General features: G+C 40.8%; 1 protein-coding gene across 2 annotated transcripts in view; it reads right to left on the bottom strand.

The window, feature by feature from the left end:
* The window catches only part of LOC104865314 (serine/threonine-protein phosphatase 4 regulatory subunit 1-like), an 82,873-nt gene that overhangs the window by 30,020 nt on the left and 25,163 nt on the right, over window positions 1-27,690 (bottom strand). For both annotated transcript variants that reach the window (XM_010628776.3, XM_010628777.3), the window contains 4 exons: window positions 23,957-24,089; window positions 12,330-12,436; window positions 10,937-11,079; window positions 2,559-2,705 (listed from right to left, as the gene is read on the bottom strand). In XM_010628776.3, coding sequence (XP_010627078.1) covers window positions 2,559-2,705; window positions 10,937-11,079; window positions 12,330-12,436; window positions 23,957-24,089 — 530 coding nt within the window. The remainder of the gene's footprint in view (window positions 1-2,558; window positions 2,706-10,936; window positions 11,080-12,329; window positions 12,437-23,956; window positions 24,090-27,690) is intronic.

Here is a 27,690-nt window from a genome sequence, read left to right as displayed (position 1 = left end):
AAAGAGGGGGGGAGAGGGGGGGGGAGGCACAGTGCCAGGCCTAGACACAGAGGACATCAGTCTAGCCTAATCTGCTTCTTTTCACCTCCGTCAACCTTCAAGCTAATAGCTCCCTGAATCGCTGGCTAACAAACACACACTGCTTCCATGTGTTGGGTTATCATTTGCAGACCAGCTGAATGGGAGCACTGCTCTCCCACGAAGCCCTACAAAACACACTGTGGTCTTTGAAGGATAGAACCCACATTCTACTCAGATGGTCATTTCCCCCAGAAAAGGTGTCAGCTCTGTACTCTGCAGCTCTCTGGGTCCGTGGGGCTGTCTCCTCTAAGGCCCTTGCCTCCAAGCTCTGGGGGGAAAAATGGACCAAAGTGTAGACAGGCCAGACAAGACACCTCACATCCTGCTCCCATGAGGGCTCCAAGAAAGGAGAAAGAGGTCCTTCAGAATCGGGAGAGAATGGAGATGTGTACTTGGCCTGGGGGTGGACTGTGGGGGCTCAAAGCCACTTCCACTCCTGCACTCCTCCTCATTTGAAAGCTTATACATTCAAGCCATGATACCAGCAACTCACTTTGAATAAAAAACAAAATTTATGTGAATTAATTTGTTCTGCAAATGATTTGTGGAGATAGCTTCTGGAAGGCGTGATATATTTTCTAAACATTTCTACCAAAAAAGAATATTGCTGACAAGAATGGAGCAATTGGAAACGAAACAAAACAAAAATCATGCAAAAATGCCTTTAGCATTATTTTTCATGTATTATTAGTCTTTAAGGATAAGATATTTGGTTGTCAGTCGTAACCTTGGAAACTCGCCTAACCAACTTCTAAATGAAAAAGATGATCTAGTTGGCAAAGTTCACTACTCAACTGCCAAATACCCCAGCTAAATGCTATTATACAGGTTCATTTTGCAAAATAAATTGAATTTCTTGTAGAGAAACTTGAAATTTATAAAAGAACCCTGGAGAATTTGAATTTTAATAATCAATTATTCTTCAGCCTGATTCATCTTATAAACATATGGAATATGCAAAAAATTAAATTAGTTTAAAAAGCCAGACCTTTAACACATAGTTGAAGAAAACTTTCACATAAATGAAGAATAATTGCCAAATGTTCTGATGCTGCAATACAATTTTTTTTTTTTTAGCTCCATGGCATGTAATGTACTTGTACTTGGGAACAGAAAATAATTCCTCTCTCTAGCATCATTCTTTTCTAAACAAGAAAACAACCCATCTTCTCTCTTTTATTGTCTCACTCACAAGCAAAGCTTATGACTTTTTAAATCCTTATGTACAATTTCTTCCTAAAATGCTAGAATGAGGCCGGAGCGATGCATTTCCATGATGCAAACAGAAAGGGTCATGTCACCCAGCATCACTCACACAGGATATGGAGGAGCTAAAGACCAGCAGCTCATGACAACCTCTTCCTGAGCCACAGGAAGTAATGCAAGGACTGGCTGGGCATCTGGCCCAAGGGCAGCAAAAGCCAGCACTGGTTCATCAACCACTAGTTTGCAAGCAAGCTCCAGGAGTGAGCAGAAAATCCCAATGGCAAAATCATGTAACAGTGAGTACAGAATCTCACACATCCCAGGATATCACACTGAACTATTAAAGCAGAGCCGGCCATGGTGGTGCATACCTGAATCCCAGTACTCAGGAGGCTGAGGCAGGAGGACTGCCACAAGTTTGAGGCCAGACTGGACTAGTGAGTTCAAGGCCAGCCTGAACTACTGAGAGACCCTATCTCAAAAGTAAACAAAACAATCCAAAAAACCCTATAAATGTAGAAGACATGTATCTATAGTATTCCCTTCATAGTATATCTTTAATTGACATGAACACACACACTCTATACCAGTCATGGCAAACCTATGGCACACATACTGCAGTAGGCTGTTTGTATCGGTGAAAGCTCTAAAGGTTCACCATCATGGCTCTATACCTTTCTCAGACTGCTGTAAACATCCTGCCATTATCTGCATTCTTCACAGTGACTTTTCTTTGCTTACAAACCTACTTTAGTCTTCTCCTAGTTGATAAAACAGACACACGGGTCTATTAAGACTTTTTCATTGTCCTAAAATTATCTCACATACCATAGTAGGTTCCTTACTTTGAGAAAGAAGGCCCATGATCCAAGCAGGCTCAAGGACTTTCCCGTCAGCCTTAGCATCTTACCAGCAGAGCCCGGGCCAGCTGCCTCAGCTATGCCCACATCACCCTGATTTCTTAAGTCTCACCATCCTTTTTGTTGTTTTGGTACTGGGGATCAAACTCAGGATCATGCGCTTGCAAGGTAGGCAGCAGCACCACTGAGCTACATCCCTGGCCCAGAACCTCACCTTAAAACAACTGGTACTCCCCTAACAGTTCAGGGCTGCACAGTGAGCGTTCTCTGATCTAGGCCGAGTCACTGGCTACCTTGTTAGAAGAAATATGCTGGCCAAACATGAATGCACAAGATACTTCAAACCACGCATAAGGCAACAGACAGGACAGGCTCAACAGGTGCTGACAGTCGTTCCCTGAACAGACTTACACTCATGGCTTCTGCTCTGTATTTATCGTCTCTCTCGGGGGCGGACAGTTCCAGCAGAATCGAACATACTTTGTTTTCAATATCACTCTGGAAAATTAGATCTTGTTCCAGAAGAATCAACAGCACTTCCTGACTGGATTTTCTAACCTAGAGGAGGAAAAAAAAAGGCAAAAGTGAAACACAAAATGAGAAGAGCTCTCAGGATCAAGACTGAACCTTCCCTGAATTTTGGTCTTCCTGCCCTTTGGCTTCCTCCTCCTGAGGCCCCTGAGGCCTAAGTAAAGCTATCACTACCTTGCTCTCAGCCCAAAGCCCCTGTCATCCCTGAACCCTATTACAAGCCAGGTCCTCAATTTATACTCAGAAGATTGCCCTACATTTTTTCTCCATAGCTCTTATTCCAGACTTCTGCATACATGTACAAATATACACACATAAATTATTTGCCTATGTGATTCACTGTCTCCCCCAGTGCAGAGCATGAACTCAGAGGGCAGGTAGCATGTCTGATTTGTCCTTTGTCCTTCAGCATACCCTTAGGACCTGGCAGCATGAAGCACACAGTTTTTCTACCTATTAGGATTTGGGGAACGAATGGATGACATGACAATGTGCCTTCTCTCCTCCACAGAGGCAGGACTGAAAAATACAGCACCCTCCTCCTGCTCCTTGTAAACCTGAGCCTGCATGCCTGGGCATGAATTGTAACTGCTGCAGGGAAGGGGCTCAAGGAAGACACTGTTACAGACAGGAAGGCTGCTTGGCTAACAGAAGATGAGGGCATAGGAACACATCCTTTGCCGCTGCCATGGAGTAGGCAAGCACCAAAACTCAGAGACATCCAAAGAAACTAGAGACTGTTTTTAGGAAAAAGAAAGCACCTATTATTCCCATTTGCAGAAAAAGTAATAATATACCCAATCTATCACTATGATGTGAAGGGAAAAAAGTAGTAACAGGCCCCAAAGTATAAAAACAAAGTCACGGGTGATCATTTGATAGCAGGTTATGAGAGGGCAAGCCAGGGACACTGTTGCCACGGAAGCAATGCAACACTGACACTTCCAAAAAGAGACAAAGGAAAACAGGGTTTCAGAAAGATCACTCTGACAGCAGTGCTCTGACAGAACTGGAGGCCAAGCAATGAAAGACAAAGGTCAGCAAGGCAGAGACTACAACTATCCAGGTGGGAAGGATGGGACTCAGGCTGGCAGCCAGATGAGGAAAGGTGGTACCCAGCACTATTAACCAGCACAGGAGATGGGATGGGGATCCAAACAGAGGAAAGCAAACATCCACAATGACTTTGAGGTGTCAAACCCTGATTGAGCATCTGACATGTGTCAAGAGCTGAGAACACAAGAGGCCCATAGATAAGGAGAGATAAACCCACCCCTGCCTCGCTGCAGAACACTCTGCTCCCTCACTGATGTTCTACGAACACACAGACGGAGCAGGGATGAGGAGGGGTTGTGCCACGGAGGGAAGGGCAGGTCCTAAACAATGGACACGAAACCAGAGGTCAAAAGACAGGAACCTGCCAAGAACAGTGATGACTCCCCAGAAGACATGTCCAGGTCAAATCCCCAGGGTCTATGGATAGGACTGTTACAGTCTGGACTTGGAATCCTCAAAGTCCTGTGTGTGTGTGGCTTGGTCTCTAGCCTGTGTCACTATCAGGTGATAGTGTGAGACCTAGAGGGAAGATATTACATCACTGGGGATGTGCCCTAGAAAGAACTCCAGGCACACAAGTCTCTCTTTGTCCCTTTTTGCTGACTGCTACAAGGTCCGCAATTTTGTTGCACCACAGGCTCCCATCACAAATGTTCTGCCTCTCTACAGACCCCAAATCAACAAAGCCAACCAATCATGGACTGAAACTTCTGAAACTATGAGCCAAAATAAACCTTTCCTCCTTGAAAGATTATCTCAGGTATTTTGTCACAGAGACAGGTGACTCAGTGGCCTTCTTTGGAAAAGGGTCGTTGCTGATGTGATTAAAGTAAGGATTCTGAGGTCACCCAAGATTAGCCGGGCAGGCCCTGGATGCCATCACAAATGTCCTCAAGAGTGAAAAATGAGAAGAAAACACTAAAAGAGAAGGCTACTGATGTCACAGGGTTGTTGTAGGAATAAAGGACACAAAGGGCTAAGGACAAGACCTAGACACAGGATGTCAAAATGAATGTCGGCTATCACTGTCACTAAAGTCATTCTCACCAGAGGCTAAGAGGGAGCATTTCAAGGGCCTCAGCACAGGGACCCGGGTGGACTGCAGGTCTTATCTGGTCACCTCTTCCTCCCATTGCCTGGGGTAGAGCAATGTGACCCTCTTGACAGGCACCTACCTGGTAACTTTCTTCAACAGTGACAAATGGAGCAAATGCACAAAGCAAAGAAAAAGGAGAAGTCACTATACAGATAAATGAATTGTGGGGGAAATATAAATGCTCTGCCATAAAACATTGAAAATGAATGACCAAGAGTTATCTCGATCAATGTGATGGATCTAAAATGGAGAAGAACAAAGCAACGGCAGACAGGAGGTACACTGACACCGTTTAAGGTGTTAAAAGCATCCAAAATGAGATAAGATCTTCCTCAAGGCCACCATCACAAGCTGGATGACTATGAAAACCTAGAGCACAGGATGGCAGTTTCCTGTGGAAGGAGAAGGATGCAGAGCACTTGTAACCACAGCTGCAATCCCTAAATCAAAATCAAAAGGTATCAAGAAAAACTGTAAAATATGAACATTAGTTGAATATTAGTGGTAACATATATGAGTGCTCATTACACAATCTTCTCTTCTATGATTAAATATTTCAAGGTATTTTAAAATTTGAAATTAATTTTTTAAAAAACAAAAGCACTGGATTTTCCAGGGAGTGGCACAGTCAAGACCACGCCAGATGCCTATCAGGAGCCGCGGCTGCACATGGGATCTGACCATGGAATGTCAGGGGAGGGGTCTCAGACAGGGTGAACAGCACCTGGGCTAAGGCTGTGGCAGAGCCTCCTCCAAGAAGCTGGGTAGGGAATGGAGGTGGTGGCACATCCTGGATCAAGGCCTGGGAACACAGAAAGAGGGAGATGGAGGCAAGCTCAAAATGGAAACAGATGGGCCAGTGAGATGGCTGGAAAACAATCAAGAAAGACAGGGCAAGAGAGTGAAAGTGAAAACATTCAACATGCAATGGCACTTGACTGAGCAGAGGGCAAGAGCTCAGACTGCTGAGGAAGGGCGGCCAGGGGAAATGGAGAGTTTACTGCTGATCCAGATCAGCAAATGCTCACTAAGATGCCACCAGACACCAGACCCTTTCCTAAATCACAGAGGTCAAGAAAATAAGACCTGAGCTTGTAGTCAGGTGCTCACATTTGAGAACAGGAGCAAAGCTTATGATTATAATGTACAGAAGAGCCTCCAGAATCCCAAAACAGACAATAGTTGAGCCTCAGAAACCAGAACATCCAGCAAGTTCCCTCTATAGTCAGCCACTGCCCAACACCCACACCCCCACTACCCTGCACCCGTTTCCTCCTCACTTCTGAGGAATGAATTAACAAGTGTCATTCACCATATTGCCCAGGGTGGCAAGAAGAGTAAAGGACACCATTCACACCAGTTCCGGAGGAAAGTATCCATCACCCAACGACAACTCAAGTAATTATGGCTGTGAGTGGTGGCAGCAGTCCTCACAAGAATATGCATATTGGGCTGGGCACAAGGTCCTGAGTCTGATCCTCAGCACCAAAAAAAAATTATGGGTATCACTCCTAGTGCTTCCACTGGATCTCCTCACTTGAGTGAATGATGTTCAGCAGTCATGAAAAATACCTGCTGATGAACAGGCTAGCCTGAGAGCAGCTGCCAGGCAGAGCAGGCAAACCCACCATCATAAGCAAACCACTCATAGCTCTGCCACACTAGCAATATAACTCCCTGGGGACTTCTGTACACTGTTAGTGGCCCACACTGTGGATGTCTTCAAAGGCTGGCATCCACTAATGTGAAGACTGACAGGAGGAGAGAGGAAGGGCCTTGGGATAACGGGCAGGTCAAAATGAGCAGATCCCAGCAGGGCTGAGGGAAGGTCGGAGACAGGCAGCACAGAAGGGAGTCTGGGCAGTGCCTCTGGCATTGACAGGTTTGAGGACTGGCTAAGCAAGGCTGACTTCCTCATACTCCCAGGTTTAAAAACAGTAGGACTAGAAAGGAAGGGGTATCCTCAAGGTTATGTTTCTATGATAGAAACAAAGGAACCATGGCTTGGATGTCACTGGATAGAAGAAGTAAGAAGGCAGAGATTTTGATGATTCTAAGGTTGCAGCTCAAGGGAACTGAATAAAGCATATGGTAGTTCCATTCACTGCAATAGGGGATGAAGATTGAAGGCCTCTATTTTTTTCATGATATAAAAGGCAAGGTCACCTGCTTGGTGCAAGACAGAGCAAGGTGACAGGGCCTGATGAAAGTGGCAAAGGTCTAAGAGAGCTGCCAAGGATAATATGAAAAGCAGCTGATGAGGTAGAAAGAAAAGGATTGTCAAGCAACACTGCAAGTCCAACTGCGTTTGGAACCAATAAGTTTGCAATGGCACCAATCAATGCACGATGGGACTCCCAACCACCAAGCTTAGCAGCCAAGAGTGGACAATGGGACTGGGGTTGGCAGAGGGGCAAAACAACAGAGGTGATGGTGGGGATGGGCCTGAGAAGGTGGGATAAAAGACCAGCTGAGGAAAAACAGGAAGTAAAGGAAGTGAACAATGGGGTTAAGAAGCCAGGGGCCTCCAGGGGCTGGAAGACCAGGGTAGTGGGAGAGAGGAAGGAAGGCAAGTCAGAGAGGAGAACGCCAGCTCTGGTAACTCAGAGGCACAGCGGCTCTGGACCAGGGGGTGGGGGGGGTGACAGGCACAAGGGGCAGAAGGGTGAAGGCTGCAGTGGAGAAGCAGGCTAAGCACCTCTTCCGAACACAAAGCAGGTGTCAGGCACCAAACAAGATCCCAGAATCGAACCACACTTTCTGTTCTACCCTTCCAGAATAAAGTATGTGACAATGACAGATGACAAAGATCAAGGCCATGTCAGTCTCCTAACCCAGTATAATCTCATTTTCAAGAATGTATCTGAAGGAAAAAGAAAATTCAACAGACGAACAAAACTGCATCCTTTACAATGTTCACTGTTATCTACAGTACAAAAAAAGCTGAAAAAAATCTAAGCATCCAATACAACTAAGAAGATGAAGATTATGAAGAAACAGAGGAAAATGTCTATGCCCCAGAGATGAACTTTCAGAGGTCAGAAAATCTCATCTCTTTATTCCCAGGGACAAAGCATGAGCTTTGCTCCTAATGGGCACTCAGAAACTGTCACAGTGAATGAATGAATGGAAAAAATTGCATGCAAGCACCTAGAAAGGAGAATTGTAAAAATAATCAAAACACTCATGTTAGCAGAGTGGAAATAAGATGACTTTTTCCTTATTTGAAAATTCCATTTAATCCTGTCACACTGTTTAACAATTAAAAATGAGTGCCTGCTCCTTAAAAAAAAAAGAAAAAAAAAAGAAACCACTGGATCAAGGAAGAAATATAAACCAAAATTTTAATTTCTTGAAAATAATGAAAACATGGCATATCATTAAAAATTAAGTACATTTACCCTTTGTTGAAAGCCATCCTCAAAATACAGTGGCACAAAGAGAAATCATGCAAGGCTATTCTTTGTAGAAATTTTACAGGAGGAAGATTAGAAGTAACACCAATGTTAACAAGCTATGCTCTCTCCCCTCACGGGTAAAGGGGTCAAAACAAAGCTCCCAGATGGCTGTGGCCTGGAGTCCCAGGTACATCTGACAGGGGAAAGCAGGGTAGAACAACAGAAGGGGTGTGGAATCATGCACCTAAGAAAGGACAGGGCTATAAAGCATGAGTTTACCTTTCTGGAATGGTAAGATGAGAATAAGCCAAAACCTAAAAGAAATGGTTACCTACAGAGGTAACAGAGAACAGAGAGGACACAACAGGTTAGAGGGATAGGAGATATTTTTTAGAGTTTTAATTTGGGAATTAAGTAAACATTTAAAATAACTATAAATCAAAATATAAAACCTAAAGCTATTATTCAAAATAAACAATCTTAAAAATAAAGTGGAATGTGCATGTAGTCCCAGCTACTCAGACTGCTGAAGCAGGAGTAGCCTCACTTGATCTCAGGAGTTCAAGGCCAGCCTGGGCAACACAGACATTGTTTCACAAAAAAAAAAAGAGAAGAAAACACAAACACACACACACACACACACACACACACACAATAATAAACAAGTGGACATAATTCTGAATGAAGCTGGTGACAACTGCAAAGAGAAGGTTAATGCAAGTGACTTTAAGCTTTTAAGCACAGGTAACATGAATATGACTGTGTCTCTAGTGGAAGTAGAAAAAAAGAACTCCAAAGAAATCTTAAACTATATTCAGTAATTCTATCACATTGTTAATAATAACTACTAGCATTTTTATTTTGAATACACACATGTTCATGTCATTAAGCAAGATTGCCACCTGCCTGCGACCTGCCTGCCACCTGCCTCGCAAGTGCAAGGACCCGAGTTCAATCCCCAGTACCAAAAAAAAAAAAAGAAAAAGAAATTGCTCCGTCACTAGAAGCAATGCTCACTGTTACACCTGTGAGCACCTCCAGTACCTATATTCTGCTTTCCTACAATTTTCCCTACACAGGAACCTGAGCTCCTTGGAGAAATGGTCAACTCTGGGTAGAGGTGCATTATCCAGGTCCACTGAGTCTTGTCAGAAAGATTCTGGACCCAATTTGAAGGGCTCCCTTTGGTCAACACTGGGGCAATTTGATCATCAAAAAGAACAATGCCCACAACAGACTGAAATATAGCAAATATGTTAAAGTTCTGAAGTTCATAATGCTGAAAACAAACATAGCTTTGTTTTTTCGTACCGGGGATCAAACTCTGGACCTTGCAAGACAGTCATGGTGCCACTGCCTGCCCTGCAAGTGCAAGGTCCCAAGTTTGGTCCCCAGTACCAAATAAATAAATAAATAAATCCTAATAGGTAACTTTTGCAGATTATTAGGATACCAACTAATTATGTGATAAACTGTTTAAAATGGGGGGGGGGATAAAGCATCCTCTTTTCTATATGGATAAATTTTCAAGATTACCAAGTAGTTGACAGGAAAAGTTCTCTAAAGAAGAATTCTAGCCATTAAACTAAGAAAGAATGATAGAATTAGAGCATCAGAACTGTACAGCCTCTAGTGAAATAGGAGGTCTTGGAAGTGGCCTAGGGGAGCTTTATATGGAAGTGAGGCTGCACCAGCAACCAACACAACATCAGAAAAAGAACCACCCAGAGCCTTCACGCTTCTTGCACTGATACAAGAAAACTTCAGCCCCAATAACAATGTTTTGTTTTTGTTTTGGTACTGGGGATCAAACCTGGGTCCTTGCACTTGCGAGGATAACAATGTATTTTTGCTAAAAACAGAAAATCTGAGTGTGATGGAGCCTCTAGACTTAACTACCAGTACAGAAAATACTTGGGTACAGGGAGGGGAGGGGAGGGACAGTACTTGACTTGGAAAACAGGAACATCTAAACATTAGACACACAACCACTCAGATAAAAAATGTGACCAGACCAACAGCCTGGTTTCCTCAACAAGTTAACAGACAAGAAAGGGGACAGACAGTGGTCACAAACTTAAGAAATTTACAAAATACACACATTATTCCAATTCAACCTGTGGATTTCCCTTGTATTCTGATTTAAACAGAACATCTGCAGGAAATACATTTATGAGAAAACTGGAACAATGTGACCAATGACTAGTGATAATAGCATTATCATTATGTTTTTAAAAACAAGTCTTTATTTCTTAGCCATACTAAAGTATTTTCAATGAAAGTGACAGGGTATCTAGGAATAGCTTTTATCTGTGTTAGACTTTAGCTAGGTAAGATTAAAAACCACTGATCAAATGTTAATGATCACTGAAATGATGAAGGGTATATGAATATTATCTCTACTGCTATGCGCGTTAGAAATTTTCCATGATAAAAGATTAAAGAAAACAAGAAATCTACCATCCCTAAGAATCAGCACTGCCTATCTACCGGCATGATGAGAGGAGCTGGGCACAAACAGACCTTTTGTCCCTGAACCAACTAAGTCTGAGAAGCATTTTCTGACTTAAGAATATCAACTAAATTAAGACTGAAGGAAATTTGCTAAAGATATCTTTTTCCTTTTTCCCAGTACTAAGGACTGAACCCAGAGCTTCATGCATTCTAAGCAAGTAAGTATAGAGATCTTAAGGTGACAATTTTCAAACCTGATTGTCTGGGTCTGCAAGGTCCCTCACTACCACAGGCATGAGATATTCAGAAAACACCACTGGAAAATCTTGTCTGTTTTCTCGTAAAAAAATGGCAATGGGAGGAATCTGTTCCAACAGCTCAGTCCTCACTGTGGGCTCTACGGCAACAGAAAATAGAGAAAGAATTATATTAAGAATAAGCCAAGCATCTTATATAGTGTACACTGATAGTTTCTAGCTTTTCTTACTAAAATACTTCATCAAGGAAATTAGACAAATGCAGTTTAAAAAATCATTTCCTATTTAGAGTATTTATGCTATAGACAGGCTTAAAAAGTTAATAAGCTATATAGCAATATAAAAACATAAAAAGAAGAGAGAATGACAACTCCATTACAACAAGCTATATATAAATCAAGGAAGGAGCAAGAAGTCTGCATGCTGGGCCAGCATCCAAAAGCTATTACAACTAATGGCTTATATGCGAGATCTATGGATTGTGCTTATTTAAATTCCAGCCAGAATGTATACATTATAAATAATTCTTTCATAAATGCACTCCCCTATAATCCACACATCCCAATTATTTCTAAGGCAAAGCATTAAACAAAAGAGCGGCTCTAGCTCCAATATATCACATTAAATTTAACACAAATATATAATTGCTGCAGCACTGTAAATGGTGATTCATTTACAAAGAGAATCCATTTAAAGACTCAAAACATCCACTTGGGTCTTTTTAAAAGCATTGTGTAGGATTCATGTGAATATTTTAAACTAATACAGGAGCTATATGGAAGGCTTATTCTTCTGTTTTCAGTTAAAATGATCAAACCCTAAGGCCTAAGATCTCCAAAACTATCTGATGCATCTCGAAATTTGTTATGAGTCCAGGCAAGCGGAACCCACCACTCATTCATCTTACAGTCGCTACTGTGTGTGGCGGGGGTGGGCAGGCAGACAATGCCATAGTGTTTGTTGTACAGCAATGTGCTTTTCTCCCAGAACAGCAATCATGGAGAGGTAGAAAGAGAAAGAAAAATCAAGATTAGCCCACAGAGATCATAGGTGAGAGAAACTAATGACTGGGATTGTTCTAATCCAAAACACCTCTTCTGATTGGGTATTTCTTAGCAACCAATAGTCTCGCAAAACTCAAGAAATACAAAAGGCCTAACTGCCAGGGCAAATAGCATTCATAGCCATTAGTCATTCTAATTTTCTTTTTTAAAAAAAGGACAATTTGAGTCATTTTAAAATAAGATGCCCATTCTTCATAACAAAATCCACTGATGTTCTGATACTGCTTAAAGTTGGTAGATTAATAAACAAGTTTTTTAAATTTCACTGCAACTGATTACATTTAATTTCTCAGAAATGTACAAGTAAAAAATAAAATTATACAAACCTGCATCTTCTGACAATCTGACTGCAATCTCCATTATTGTTAAGAAGTCTTCTTCATTGTTACTGAAGTCCCGGAAGATATCAAGCAGCCCTCTGGCAATAATCTGACTATGGAAACAAAAAATGATCCATACAGTTATTTGGGTGACACTAACTAAAGGATGCTAAGTTCCAGGAACTGTTCTAAGAGCAGATACTTAGAGCAAAGGAGAGTCACAACCTCAGTCCAGGAGGACAGGGACCGTCAAGGACCATCCAAAGATCATCATTCCCATGTGGATCACAATCCCGTAGGGCCTGAGAGCCCATATCCTCCAGTCTGGCAGTCATTAGAATGTGGAATGGTCTTATTGAGATAAGGGAAGACCATTTCTCTGCTTTGCTAACTAATTTTTCAGGCCCAGACAGACTTAAGAAAAGCCTTTGACAATAGGAATGAATTAAGGAAAGGGAAAAGGTCCAGAGAGGCATCTAGTGGCCCTCTCAATGACTGAGGAATGAAGAAGTACATGTTATAGGAGTCTGATTAATTTTTAAAATTCAAATATTTCCCCATTTAGTATTTCCTCTTTCTCAACTTTCTGTGCTGATTAAACACAAAAACCATAAAAGGAGAAGGACCTCCAATGCTCAATTTGAGGGAGTTAGTAAAGCCACAGGCAGGCTCTGCAGAGAGAACCTAAGGCTAAGGGACACAGCTAGTGTCTGAGGCCCCACAGCTTTAACTACACCCAGGAAGGCAGAGAGTCAGCCTGCAGCTGAAGACCAAAGGTCACATTAGGGTGGTTCCCCAACACAGGGCACACAGCTGAGGAAATCCAGAGGTGGCTCTGACCAGTAGGGGATACAGTATGATGGAACCAAGTTACAGAACCAAGTAACCATACTGCATAAGCATGGACTGAGCCACCTACCAATAGCTCTGTTAAGTGTAAAAGTTCTAAACTTTCCAATTAAAATAAAAAGATTGACACACTGTATACAACAAAGCCTAACTAGATATAACTTTTAAGAAACACACCTTTGGGGGTGTACTGGGGATCAAACTCAGGACCTTTCGCTTTCAAGGCAGGCAGAGGAACAACTGAACTAAAACCCCAGACCCAAGAAACACACTTTAAACATAAAGATACAAATAAATTAAAGACAAAAGGATGAAGCCAAGCACAGCAGTACACAAATGTAATCCCAGCACTCAGAGAGTGCGGTGGGAGGGTGTCAAGTTCGAAGCTATCCTGGGCTACATGCTGCATCTGAGGACAGTCTGGACTATTCAGTAAGTCAGTGTGGTATCCTAGATGGTATTCTGGAATAGAAAAAAAGAACAATGGAAAGACAAAGTTCAAGTAAAATCTGTAGTTTTATTACTAGCGTTGGACCAACGCCAATGTTAATTTGTTAGTTTTGAGAAATACAATGTTTATATCTGAGATAAACATGACAGCAGGGTTTCTTGCTTTTGACATGACAGCTGTTTCGGAGCAGGTAACTGCTGGGGGAATGTCCTGAGCAGGAAAAGGTATCTAGTGGCCTCCTGACCTCTACCTGCCAGGGTCAGTAGCATCCCCTCTCCCCAGTGATGTGACAACCAAAAAACTTTACTTTGACAAGTGACACTGCCAGCGGTCTCGTGGGGGCAAATCACACCTGGGTGAGAGTCAGTGCATTAGTAGAAGTTGGGCAGAAGGTATAAAGGAATTCTTACCACCATTACAGCCCTTCTATAAGTTATCTCAAAATAAAAAGCTTAAAGACAAAACAAAATGAAGCTACAGTGAGATAATACCAAGCCACTAGAAGAACTAAAATTATAATGACAACACCAACTAGGAACAAAATGAACCCACAGACATTGTTGGTAGGCACACAAAATAGTACAGCTGATTTGGAAAAGAGTCTGGCAGTTTCTCAGAAAGCTAAATATATGCTTACCATTCAACCCACCAATTTCACCCTTAGGTGTTTACTCAAATGAAGTGAAAACATGTCCACACAAAGAAGCAGGAGAATGTTCATATATAACCATTATTCAAAACAGCCCTCAACTGGTGAATGCCTAACAAAATACAGAACATTCATACATTGGAATACTTGAAATAAAAAAGAACAAATTATTGATAACAAGAGGAATAAATTTCTAATGCATTTTGCTAAGGGAAAGAAGCCAGGTACCTTAAGACAACATGCCATATGACTCCTTTAAATTAAATTCTAGAAAAGTAAAACCTTCTGAAAAAATGAAGAACCATGTCAGTGGTTACCTGAGCCCATGGCAATAGCTGAGGGAGGGACTGACGGCAAGGCAGGAAACAAGAGAAGCTGCTGGGTGATAAAAATGTTCAAAATGGATTATGGGAATGGAATGGAATGACTGTATACAATTACACAAACTCATCTAACTGGATGTCTACAGTGGGTGAATTTTATGTTTCATAAACTATGATTCAATAAAGTCATTTTAAGCAAAGACAAGGTGATCAAAGTCAGGATGATCAGCAGTAGTTTTGGTGGCCTGCAGGTCTCAGTGTGCAAGAAGAGGAACTAGAGCTCCTGCAAACATCCTCTAAGGAAGTGGAAACTGGCCCATGCCTCTGCCTGCTTCTGTATGCTCCCCTAAGCAAATGACATGCCAGGACCCATTTACATCACTCCTGGCCATGCATGTGTCAAAAAACTAGTTGAAGTCAATAACCCACCTTGATTTGCAGGAAAAGAAGACTAGAAATACAGAGTTCAAAGAGGCAGTCCTCTGGCACAGTGTATTACAGGGAGAAATCCATCAACTCAAGCCTATCCACAGAGAGATGTACACTACCCTGGGAATGGAAATTCGAGATCTGGCAGCCAGGAGGCTTGGGGAAGTCAAAAGAGACTATAGAGAAAGTCACTGATTACAATTCACTGGACCACATTCAGTGGGCCTCCCCTGGGAAATCAAGCAACTAAGATCCCCAGTATGCTTCTAAGGCCATAGAATGGATAGACAAATCTGCATCTAGCTTTAAGGGGTCAAAAGGGACCTGACCCCTTAAGGAAAGAAACGAAAGGGATAAGTAAGGTGCCCTGAAGCAGGAACAATCCACTGTATTGAATACAGTGCTAAAAACAAACAAATTAGTTCTTTGAAAACAATACTCTGGAAAATCTGGTGCTTTAAACTGGCATGTCCAGGAGAGACTACAGTGGACAAGCAGAATCCAAAAGCATCCGTCTCAATACTTTTCACTGTTAGCTATGTTAATAAGATAAAAAGGCCCGCCAGAGAGACTGCCTCATAGAGTGTCCTGAGAACCCTGTGAAACAGTGCACAGGAAGCTTCTAACATAGTACCTGGCACATCACAAGCCCACCAGAATTTCAGCCACAATGTACAACATAAGCAGAGAACTGCAAACAACTTGGTGTCCGCTGGCAGAGGAAAGCTTAAAGAAATTATAACACATCTATACCTTTAGCATATTTTGCAACCATTTTTAAAGGTACCCTATTTATGTAGTCTAAAAATATCTCTGATAGGGCTCAGTGGCTCTGCCACCTGCCTAGCAAGCACAAGGTCCCGAGTTCAATCCCCGGTACAAAAAAAAAAAGTCTATGATAAACAAAAAACCAAGACGAAGAATTTTACATATAGAATGAGCCATTTCTTAATACAAATCATATTTAGGAATGTATGTGCAATATACGTATACACATTCGTGTGTGTGTGTGTGTGTGTGTGTGTGTGTGTGTGTGTATGTGTGTATATATTTAGGAAAAACCAAGTATACACAGCAAATTGTTCTATGATAAACAAAAAACCAAGACGAAGAATTTTACATATAGAATGAGCCATTTCTTAATACAAATCATATTTAGGAATGTATGTGCAATATACGTATACACATTCGTGTGTGTGTGTGTGTGTGTGTGTGTGTGTGTGTGTGTATGTATGTATATATTTAGGAAAAACCAAGTATACACAGCAAATTGTTCAGTTTGAGTGGGAGAGAAAGGGAAACTCTCCACTTAAACTCCCGAAACTAAGTGTTTCAATATGCATGCATTATTTTTGCAAGTATTTTTTAACAGAAAGAGGATGGAGCCAGGTGTGGTGTTATATGGCTAAAATTTCAGCATACAAGAGGCTGAAGAAGGAAGACCTCCTTGAGTTCAAGGCCAGCCTCCGCTACATAGTGGGTTCAAGGCCAGCCTGAACTACCTAGGAAAATCCTCTCTCAAACAAAACAAGAGGATAGCGATAGCTCAATTTTGTATGACAAAGTGATGTTCCCTAGAAATGTAACCAGGGAAATAGCCCTGCATTTTCCCTGCACCCACTCTCTCAGCAACAAGCACGCATTGAGCTTAACTAGCCCTAGTCTCAGCATGAGAAGCCCAGCCAAGCTGAGGCCCTTCCCACAGGTCCCTACAGGGTCAGGCCCAGAAGTAGGCAAGAACATCCACAATGACTTACAGTGACAGGATCAGAAAGTGACTGCAGGGTACTCCAGAAACAGAGAACTTTAACTCGTCCAGAAGATGGGGTAGGCAGCAGATGTGCAGGAGGAACACTTCAGAATCAGAATCAGAAGATGCAGTCTTGGAGTAAGTCTGACCCATATAATAAAGGTCTATGGGGAGAACTGGACAGGCTGGGACAGTGACGGATACAGAACTCTGTACTTTTCACCCAATTTTTCTGTGAATCTACATTGTTCTTCTAAATCAAGAATAATTTTAAAAAATGAAAGTGAAAAGCAGAAAATTCCTGGACAACAGTCTTATACTAGCAAGAATTGTTAAAGGAGGTCTTGAGGCAAAAGAATACCTGCTGGAAGTGGGCAATTCACAAAAATTAATAAAATGCCTAAGTATTATGGCAAATATAAAATATACTTTTCTCATTTTTAATTGCTTTAAAGGGCTGCTGACTATCCAAAACAAATAACGGTATCGAGTTACTGTGGGGTTTATAATGTGTAAAAGTTAAATGTTAAGAAAACAGCACAAAAGCTGGGGAAGAAAAAAGAAAGCAGATTATTGTAAAGTTCTGAAACTACATTTTTGCACTATACACAAAGTGGCATAATTTCATTTAATATATGTTGTGATAAATGAAATAAATATATTGTAATTCCTAAAAGAACCAACAAAAAAATTTTAAAAGCCTGTAATCCCAGCACTAGGGAGGCTGAGGCAGGAGGATCACTGTGAATTCGAGGCCACCCTGGGCTACACAGTGAGATCCAGGTCAGTCTCTTTTTTGAGACCCTGTCTAAAAAAAAAAAAAGAATTTAAAAAGAGGTATAATAAGCTAATAGTAGAGATGAAATTATTTTTTAAACCTTATTTTTGTAAAAAGCCAGAAAAGAGGAAAAACAAATACAGTTTAGATTAATGGAAAACAAAGAGCATGCTGATTTAATGTATAAAATCAATAGTAATATCAAATGTAAAATTGGATAAGGAAAGCAAAACCAACCACATAGCTTCTGTAATAAAAATACTTGAAAGACACGGCTAGGTTAAAAGCAGGCACAAATATACACCATACAAACGTTAATCAAAAGAAAGCTGGAGGGCTGGGGATGTGGCTCAGCGGCAGAGCACAAGCCTAGCGCACACAATCCCAGCAGCACAAAAGAAAGCTGGAGTTTATATATTAATATCAGAAAAAGTAAGCTTTAGAAAAAGAAACACTACTAGAGATAACGAGGGACACAACATAATTTGTAAGAGATCCATTTACTCAAGAAGATAGAATAATATTAAATTAAATTATAATTCACAAAAAATAGATAAATCCAATTATAGTTGAGGATGCCACCACTTCTCCCTCAGTAATTGACAAGTACAAGGAAAATAAATAATACAATGTTTTCAACCAGTTTAACCTAAATGATATTGATAAGGAACTCTATACAAAACAGTGGCATGAACATCATTTCAAGTGTACGTGGAATGGCTCACCAACACAGAACACATACTGAGTCGTAAAAACAAATCTTAATACAAGTTTTTAAAGACTAATAACATATAGAATGTCCTCTGACCACAAAAGAAGTAAAATGAGAACTGGTAACAGAAAGATATCTGGAAAATCTTCAAATATTTGAAAATTATGCAGCACACTTCTAAGTAACTCACTAATCAAAGGAGAAATCATTATGGCATTAAAAGTATTGTACTAAAAAATAGTGAAATTATACCGAAAACTTAAGGATGTAGCTAACTTAATACTCCAGAGTGGATCTGGTTAGATGTGTAATGTCCCCTAAGGGGTTCCTGTGTTGAAGACCTGGTCCCCAGACAGTGGGATTATTGGGAGGTGGTGGATCTTGGGGAAACTGGCACCCAGCCCCTTCCTATCTCTCTCCTCACCTCCTAGCCCCCAATGAGGTAAGCAACTTGCTATACCACACACTCCTCACAGGCTTCACCACAGCCACCAAAATACTGCAGCCCAACCAACCATGGATGGAAACATCTGAAATCATGAATCGAAGTAAGCCTTCCCACCTTTTTAAGTTGATTTTTCTCATATATTTTGTCACAGTGACAAAAACATGACTACACAAGAGGTACTCACACAATGTAAAATGTAGATACTACAAAAGAAAGACCAAAATAAAAATAAAGAATTAAGTATCCTTCAAAGGAAGAAAAAAGCCTGCAATTAAATTTTTTAAAACTCAAGGAAGAAGATAATACAGATGTGAGAATAAATGTCTGAACTAGAAATTAAACATACAATAAAAAACTCAAAGCCAAAACTTGAACTTTGAAATATCTAATAAAACCAATAACCTTCTGGTAAGAATTATCTGGGGGGAAAGAAAAGAGAAAGAAAAGGCACAAATAACAAATAATAGGATGGAAAAAAGAACCAATACTACAGATCTCACAGGCAATAAAAAGAAAACTGCCATTTCCACCTCATCATAAAATAACAAATCCAAGCAACATCATTAGGAGTTGAGAAATTTTATAAAGCTAAAGACAAACACTTCAGCCCAATGCTCAGTATTAACATTTCTAAAAGCAGGACAACCACACATTACTGTATTTTTATAAGAAGTACACAAAACATCATGTGAATTTTTTCTAATTGAAGCAGAATCTAATCAATCTCCAAACACAAATTCAAGTTTAGAGAAAAGACAGGGAAGAAATAATGACCAGCAAATCCACAACGTGGAAAATCCTACAAAATTAATGACTTCTTAAATGAAGTGGGAAAAGTTGAAAGAGAACCACTACAGACTTAAAGAGGTTTAAGATTTTTTTAAAAAACCTGTAAACAAAAAGAGACATAAGAGACACATCTACTTATGACGTGTGGACCTTTTCTGGATTATTGTTCAATAAGGCAACCATAAAAAGTCATTTCGGAGGTTATCAGGGAAAATTAGACATAGCTTGATAAACTAGAAAGCATTGGTGTTAATTTTTGTGAATGTATAATGATATTGGAGTTAGACTTATTTTAAATCCTTAATTGGATATACTATTATGTTTTAGATTTCCTTTAAAATATACAGGGAAAATAACAGAGAAATGACAACATTGTATTGAGACATTAGACAAAACCTAAATAGAAAGAATATTCACTTATAGAATGGAAGTCTAAATATTACAAAGAAGGAAGTAGTCTCCAAACTGACTGATGGATTTAACATAAACTCAATTAAAATCCTAACAAGTGTTCTGTTTTATTTAGTTAAAACCTGACCTGAATTTAAAATCTTGGAATGCAAAGGACCACAGATAAGAATTCACATCGAAGAAGAAAATCCAGGTGGGAAGCCTTGCTCTATTAGATATCTATAAATTTTCTACAAATATCTGTAAGCCCTCTATAAATCTACCATAATCAAGACAATGTGGTATGAGCTGAGCGACAAACCAACAGCTGGAAAAGAAGGAAGTCCACACAAATGATTCATAAGCAAAGATTACACTGTAATAGAGGTGACATTCCAGGGCAGCAGAGAAAGGACATACTTTTGATAAATGGTATTATGACAATACAAAAATGAAACTGAAGCCAACTTACATACAATAAGCAAAACTTAATTTCACACTGATTATAGAACTAAATGTTAAAGAAAGACATAAAACTTGTAAAGCAATAAAAAGAGCGAAGATCCGGGAGTGTAGCTCTGTGGCAGAGCAATTGCCTAACATGTGTGAGGCCCTGGATTTGATCCTTAGCACTGCAAAACAAAAATTTAACTCCATTAAAATGACTATCTTCTGGTCACCAAAAGGACAATGCAAGGAATGTTACAGTACAACGCACAAAGTTGGACATGGTGGGACATGCCAGTAATCCCAGCACCCAAGAGGCTGAGGCAGGAGGATCTCTGTACATCCAAGGCCAGCCTGGACTACATAGTGAATTCAATGCCAGGCTGGACTACATAACAAGAAACTAAAAAAAAAAAAAGTTCAAATGGGCCAGGGATTTAGCTCAGTGGTGCCACTGCCTGCCTTGCAAGCCCAAGGTCCCAAGTTCAATCCCTGGTACCAAAAAAAGGAACAAAAAAAAAAAAAAAAAAAAAAAAAAAAAAAAAAAAAAAAGCTCAAATGTACACAAAACTCCTAAAAATAAAAATCTATATTTTTCCCTACCCTTCAACCAAAAGATCTGAACACTTCAAGAAAAGTAATGCAGGACCAGGGATTAGCTCAGTGGTTCTGCCGCCTGCCTTGTAAGCTCAAGGACCCGAGTTCAATCCCTGGTACCAAAAACAAAGAAAAGTAATGCAGATGTCCAACAAACACATAAAAAGGAGTTCAAACTCAGAATAAAGAAAATACAAATTCAAATCACAAAGTGATATTGTTGTTTGTGTGTGTGTGTGTGTGTGTGTATACATATATCTGCACTGTCAGATTGGCTCTAGTTTAAAAATCTGATAATACCAATTGGCAGATAAAATGAAGGGCAAAGACATGGATATAAACTAATCACTTTAGAAAACTGGTATTATCCACTCAAGTAGAAGACAGGCACACTCCATCAGACAGTAATTCTTCTTTGGGTATGTGTCCTTCAAAAATACTCATGTGCCCAAAGTACATATGCAAGATTGTTCACAGCAAAACTGTTCCAAATAATTCAAATAGTTGAATTTAGATATTCAACAATATCTCTACTGTAGATGGACAACATTAGTAACGATACTCTCACAACAGTAGATGGACAAACGTCAGAATGTTGTTAAAAAAGAATATACTCAGGCTATATGCAAAATCCACAAATTAGTATTTCCTGTTTGATTTCACTTATTTCAAATGCAGAAAAGATAAAGTTGGATTATTTGGAGGTGCTAAAACTAGATAGAAAATCAAGGACATGATTAACAATAAAAATCAAATTAGTGCTTATTGCTTGGTAGGGAGAAAGCCCTAAGGAATCGAGAATGTGAGCTCACTATGTAGCTCAGGCTGGCCTCAAACTCACAGCTACTGTCCTGCCTCAGTTTCCCAAGCACCAAGATTATAGACATGTGCCACCACACCTAGCAGACTTTATACGTATGTTTTATCCAACTTTCATTTTTAATGGAGAAAAATCATCTGGTAATCTCAACAGATATAAAAGATGCACTGTATAAAATTTAGAGTTCATTGAAGATTTTTAAAACTCAGTAAATGAAGTTGATTTCACAAAACAAATGACATGTACACTTCAAAAATACCTATTACAAAAGGTTAAAAAAAAGTCTGAGATGGGGCTGGGATGTAGCTCAGCAGGTGCCATGCCTACATGGCAAGCGCAAGGTTCTGAGTTTGATTTCCAGTATGCAGAGAAAAAAAGAAAGTCTGAGAAATTTAAAAGATTACCAAAGACTAAAGAAACACAAAAACTTTAAAAAAAAAAAACTTAAATATATGATGCTGACTAGATTCTGGTCCTAAAACACAAACAAACAAACAAACAACATTCAGGATGTTATCAGGACAACTGGCAAAATTTAATTAAAGTATCATACTAGGTAACAGTGCAATATCAGTTAGATTTCTCAATGTGACTTACTGTACTGTGATCACGAGTGGAGGGTGAGTGTCCCTGTTCTTAGAAAAATGCACCCTACAGCAATTAGGGGAAAAGCACCATGAGATCTGCAACTTACCTCAAATGTTTCAGATTAAAAACAATGCGAATATAAGGAATAAAGAAAGAATGAAAAAGCTAACAGGGCAAAATGTTAACAACTGATGGATCCAGGTGAAGGAGACACAAGAATTCTTTCTACTATTCTTGAAGCTTTTTTTCTACATGAAATATTTTTAAACTTAAAAATAATCTCTTTACAAACTAGAAATTTAAATTTTCTTAAGTTACTCTGTAAAGAAGAAAGGTAGAGCTGGGAGTGGTGGCACATGCCTGTAATTCCAGCCCTTGAGTGGCAGAGGCAAGAGGATCACCACAAATCAGAGGCCAGTGTGGGCTACATAGTGAGTTAAAGGCCAATTTAACTACATAGTTTGACCCCATCTCAAAAACAGAAGGAAGAAGAGGAGGAGAATAGGAAAAAGTGGAAGAGGAAGAAAAAAGGAAAACGAGAAAGACGAGAAACAAGAGGAAGAAGAAGAGGAGGAGACAGAGGAGGAGGAAGAAAGGTATGGATCAGAAGAACAGAGTTAGAAAAACTCAGAAAACAGTTTCAAATGAGGGATGAGACACTGTAAGTGGAAGACAAGTACATGTGTTATGGGCTAGTAGCACAGAGATAGAGATGCATGGTGGCATATGCCTATAATCCCAGCACTTGAGATGCTGAGGCAGAAGAACTGCTGTGAGTTCAATACCAACCTAGGCTAGTGGGTTCAAGGCAGGCCTGAACTACATTGCTAGACTCTGTCTCAAAAAAAAAAACCACAGAACCAAAAAAGCAATGCCTAAAAGAGGGGTGGCAGGGACTGAAGACCAGTCAAAGGGGCAGAACAACAGGACAGAAACAGGAAGGGAGATCTTCAGATTTATGGAAGTTTGGATGGACTGTAGATGGGTATTTAGCTCAGTGGTGCTACCACCTACCTCACAAGCTCAAGGTCTCCAGTTCGATCCCCAGTACTAGAAAAAAAAAAGTACTTGGATGGACTGTAGATAGAAGGAGATGCCTTAATTTCTATTTACTTCAGAAATTAGAATCAAGGGCTACTTAAAGTAAGAGAAAAAGTCTGACCAGCAGCTGAATCCCGCAGCACCATAAAAATTGACAGTGGAGCATGGTAGAACAGGCTGCAGTCACAGTCCCTGAAACCCAAAATGTTTGGGCAACACTTGGAACTGATGCTTCTCCATGTCTTCCTGCAGAACAATGCATTTGGCTTACATTCTAAGTGTTTATATATGAAAGAAACCCACTTAGCAGCACTAATCATTCAACCACCAGTGAATTGTATCACCACTGCCTTCCTGATTTACCAGGTAATCAGTAAAACAGTAAGAGAAATGACAGAAAAGCCTAATAAAAATAAAAAGGTGCATTCAGACAGAATCCAAGAATCCTGGAGCAGCATGTATCCCACCTCACAGGAGTCTCCCCAAAGCTGTCACGGAGAGGTGGCCACCAGCATCAGTGTGAACCAAATAAAGCAGCAGGCTATGGGCATGTGAAGGACCTCTGTGCTTACCGGTTGAAGATGTTTTCACTAAAAGCGTACTTTTCCAGGCGTGTGAGTGGGGGCAGGTCATCCTGGCTTGGGACATCCAAGAAGGCTGTTAGCCTCATGCTGTCACAATCTGGACCATAATCTTCAAATCCATCTAGAGGGGAAGAGGAAAAAATGCAAACATTACATGTATCAGTGTCCCTTCACTGTAGCAACTCAGACAGGGCACAGTGGCCCAACTTTCTACCATCAGTCCTTTCCAGCTAAGGTTCCTAGGAAAGACAACCTTGAGAATCCATCTAAAATTGTCAGCTGTACAACCCCAAGTCAAAGGTGGCAAAGGCCAGGTCATAAACAAAAGCAAGATGGCTTCTTTTAGTGCCAACTGTCTGATGACAGCATGAGCTCCAATCAAAATGAGTGGGAGCCGGGCGAGGTGGCTTAACGCCTATAATCCCAGCACTGGGGAGCCTGAGGCAGGAGGATTGCTGTGTGTTCGAGACCAGCCTAGGCTACATAGTGAGTTCCAGGTCAGTCACAACTACATAGTGAGACCCTGTCTCAAAAAAAAAAAAAAAGAAAAAAAGATGAGTGGGAACCACTCCTCTACTGGGAACTCAGAAGCCAGGGAACAAAAAGGCTCACCTTTCTCAAAAGTGGCCAGGTAATTCTACTCAAACACATTTAAAATAGCCAAGAGAAAAGCAAATAGGTTCTGCCCTAACAGCAAGAATCCGACAGAAAGTTCTCCCCATTTGCCTGCCCTAATGTACTCACAACCTTCACCCACTCCTGATGTAAACTCCCACCTCACCCTCCCGCAGGTGCCAGAGAGGCTTTTCCAGCTCACGATGGTGAGAAATTAACCAGTTCGCATCCTGTCTCTTCTCTCTCAGCCTGCTCTGCCCTACATCCTCAATGGAGGGCGCATCCTTCTCCCCAACATGATGGGTGGCTGAAGGCAAACACACCCGGCATGGCATGAATCCCAAAACTATGAGCTGTGTGAGCAGAATAAGTCACTGAATCCATCTGGACGCCCACATTCTCATCCTGGTGGTGGCGATAGACCCTGCCCTTGCTCTCTCAGTAGGGTGGGACACGTGGGTTTGTGCATGTGGGTGTGCCCACCTCCACGTGATCTGGCCAACTTGAGAACAATCACTACCCTTTATGCTCTCCATGCATTGATGTGGCAGAATTGCAGGTGGCCCTTGGACCCCTAAGGCCTTCTCCAAATGTTGTCCCCCACCTTTTGCCTCCTTCTGACCTTTAGCTCAGAGCTGGGGTGCAACCTTTCGGCAAAGACTTCCCTGTCCACTATCTGCTCACCTCAAGTGCCCCCCAGTGGAGGCAAGCTGGGCTGATCTGCTGTGCTAGTGTTCACTGTTATGGGTAATTTATATGTCCTCCTCCAATAGACGCTCTCACAGGCAGGAATGCAGCTGGTTACTGCTAGATTCTCTGAGCCTAGCATGATGCTTGGCACATAGTAGATGCTCATGAAACACATGAGTAAATTCACTTTCAAGCCATGCATTTCACTAAGGAAGCTCTTAACCAACCACTGAGCTAACTTTCTATCCACTCTGAAAAACCACTGATTAATCCAAGAACACATTCATAGCTAAGAGGCTACTCTTCAGGAATGATACTGGTAAATAAGAGTTGTTGGGACAGTCATACACATAAAAATAATAGCGACCTCTTTTTTTTTTTTTTTTTTTTTTGGTGCCAGTGATTGAACTCAGGACCTTGTGCTTGCAAGGCAGGCACGATGCCATTGAGCTAAATCCCCAGCTACCTATAGCTACTTTTCAAGTACTTGTAATAAGAGGCAGGAAAGTGCTTTACAGGCATGATTCAGTACCCACAACTCAACCAAGTAATGACTCTTCTTATCCTTATTTTACAGATGAGCAAACCATTACTTAGACAGGTTATGTAGCTTTCCTTTAGTCATTCATCTAACTTGTTCTAACCAGAAGTAGGACTCTGCAGTTGTTGCCATAGGGGCTACCTGCTCACTAAGAGTAAGTTATCCATGTACCCAAAGCCGTTTATGCCAGGTGCTCTTTTTACTCTGAATAAATAATTTAGTGAAATATTGTATAATCAGTGTCATGTGACTGTCAAAAGAAACAGTATGAATTCTTCAGAAAGGTTCAACAAAGACGAATCACTAAAACACAGCTGTCAAATCAGGTATGAGTAAAACAAGTGGGAGATACTACAAACATGAAGACTGACATCCATGTTTTCAGGAAAGATTGTTTACTCCATGTAAGGACCTGGAATGCTGATGAAGCCTCACAGGTGTGCTGTGTGGAGAAAAGGAGGATGCATGTGCCTAGGCAAGGCCTTGGCTCAGATTGCAACTCAGCATTTGAGTATGAATTTTATGCATATTATAAAATATGGGCATTTTTTAAAGAATCCCCATCATGATCATCTTTTCTATTAAGCAGATATCTCCTCACTCCATTCCTGCTGGAGATGAGGGCATCCACTAAAAAGATAAGGCAGGGAGGGAAGTGCCTGAATTTGAAATTCCATTAGCAAGAGGATGCTGGCTGATTTAAAGACAGCCTGGCTGCAGTTTGTGCACAATAAAGAGAAATATATATATATACAAAGTCCTCCCTTCCCCTGCTCTCTGGAATCAGCCTTCCCATGTTTTACCTTAAAAAATAAAGATGAGTAAATAAGCTGCCAAAGACCTACCTCTGTGGGGACAGTTCTGGCAAGAGAACTGCCTCCATAGCTGGGTCTGGGAAGATCAATCGGCACCTGCTATGGAGGTGTGAATGCATCCTACTATTCCTATACTGAAAATTAGATAGCTGTGCCAGTAGCACTACTGGTGTGAAAAAGCAGAGGAGGCCTACCTGGCAGACAGAAAAACCAAAGCCAATTTAGTCAGTAACTGATAAGAGTTTAAAATAGAGATGACAAGCTTATGCCTAGGTACTTACTGTTCTCTGAAACATTAAAAACATTTTTGTAGCAACTAATTCTTTTAAGTTAGTAATAAGAGTCTATTAAAAATTTACATTGTATAACAGTTACACAGAGAATTTTAATAAAGACTTACACATTTGTAGAAAAATATGAAAACAATCAAAACACACAGTTTCTCTGTAGGATCATTGCCTCAGATGAATGGGCCTAGATGGGGTCAAGGCCAAGCCCAAAAGTGTGAGTGATGGGTATCAGTGTTGTCTGCACACACTCATAGGGGGAGCACACCCCACACTCCACAGATATGTGGAGAGCACCTGCAGACCTGGCCTAGAGTGGATCCAAAACAGTGACCAAGTGCAAAGCAGCAGTTCTGGACCTCCTGGGCTCAAAGACAGCTTTGGACCCAAAAAGAGTCATAGGCAGAAGCACTACAAACTTCTCAGCAAGAGCAGGGTTTTCAAAGGGTCCTCGAGGTCCACTAAATGCTTCATGGATTAAGAATTAATTTGCGATGTGGGAGTGCAGACTAGTGCAACCACTATGGAAATCAATATGGAGATACCTCAAAGAGCTTGGACTGGAGGTTCCATTTGACCCAGCCATCCCTCTGCTGGGTATCTTTACAAGAGAACTAAAAGAATCATATCACAGAGAAGTATGTGCACCCATGTTTATAGCGGCACAGTTTGTAATAGCTAAATCTTGGAAACAGCCTATTTGCCCATCCGTTGGAAACTGGATAAAGAAGTTGTGGTTTTTCTATAAAATGGAATATTACTCAGCCATAAAGA

Source organism: Fukomys damarensis, unplaced genomic scaffold (genome assembly GCF_012274545.1).
Source record: "Fukomys damarensis isolate Sample0158 unplaced genomic scaffold, DMR_v1.0_HiC HiC_scaffold_22, whole genome shotgun sequence".
NCBI lineage: Eukaryota > Metazoa > Chordata > Mammalia > Rodentia > Bathyergidae > Fukomys > Fukomys damarensis.
Note: the sequence above shows the minus strand (reverse complement) of the source record. Positions and strands in the feature narration are given on the sequence as shown.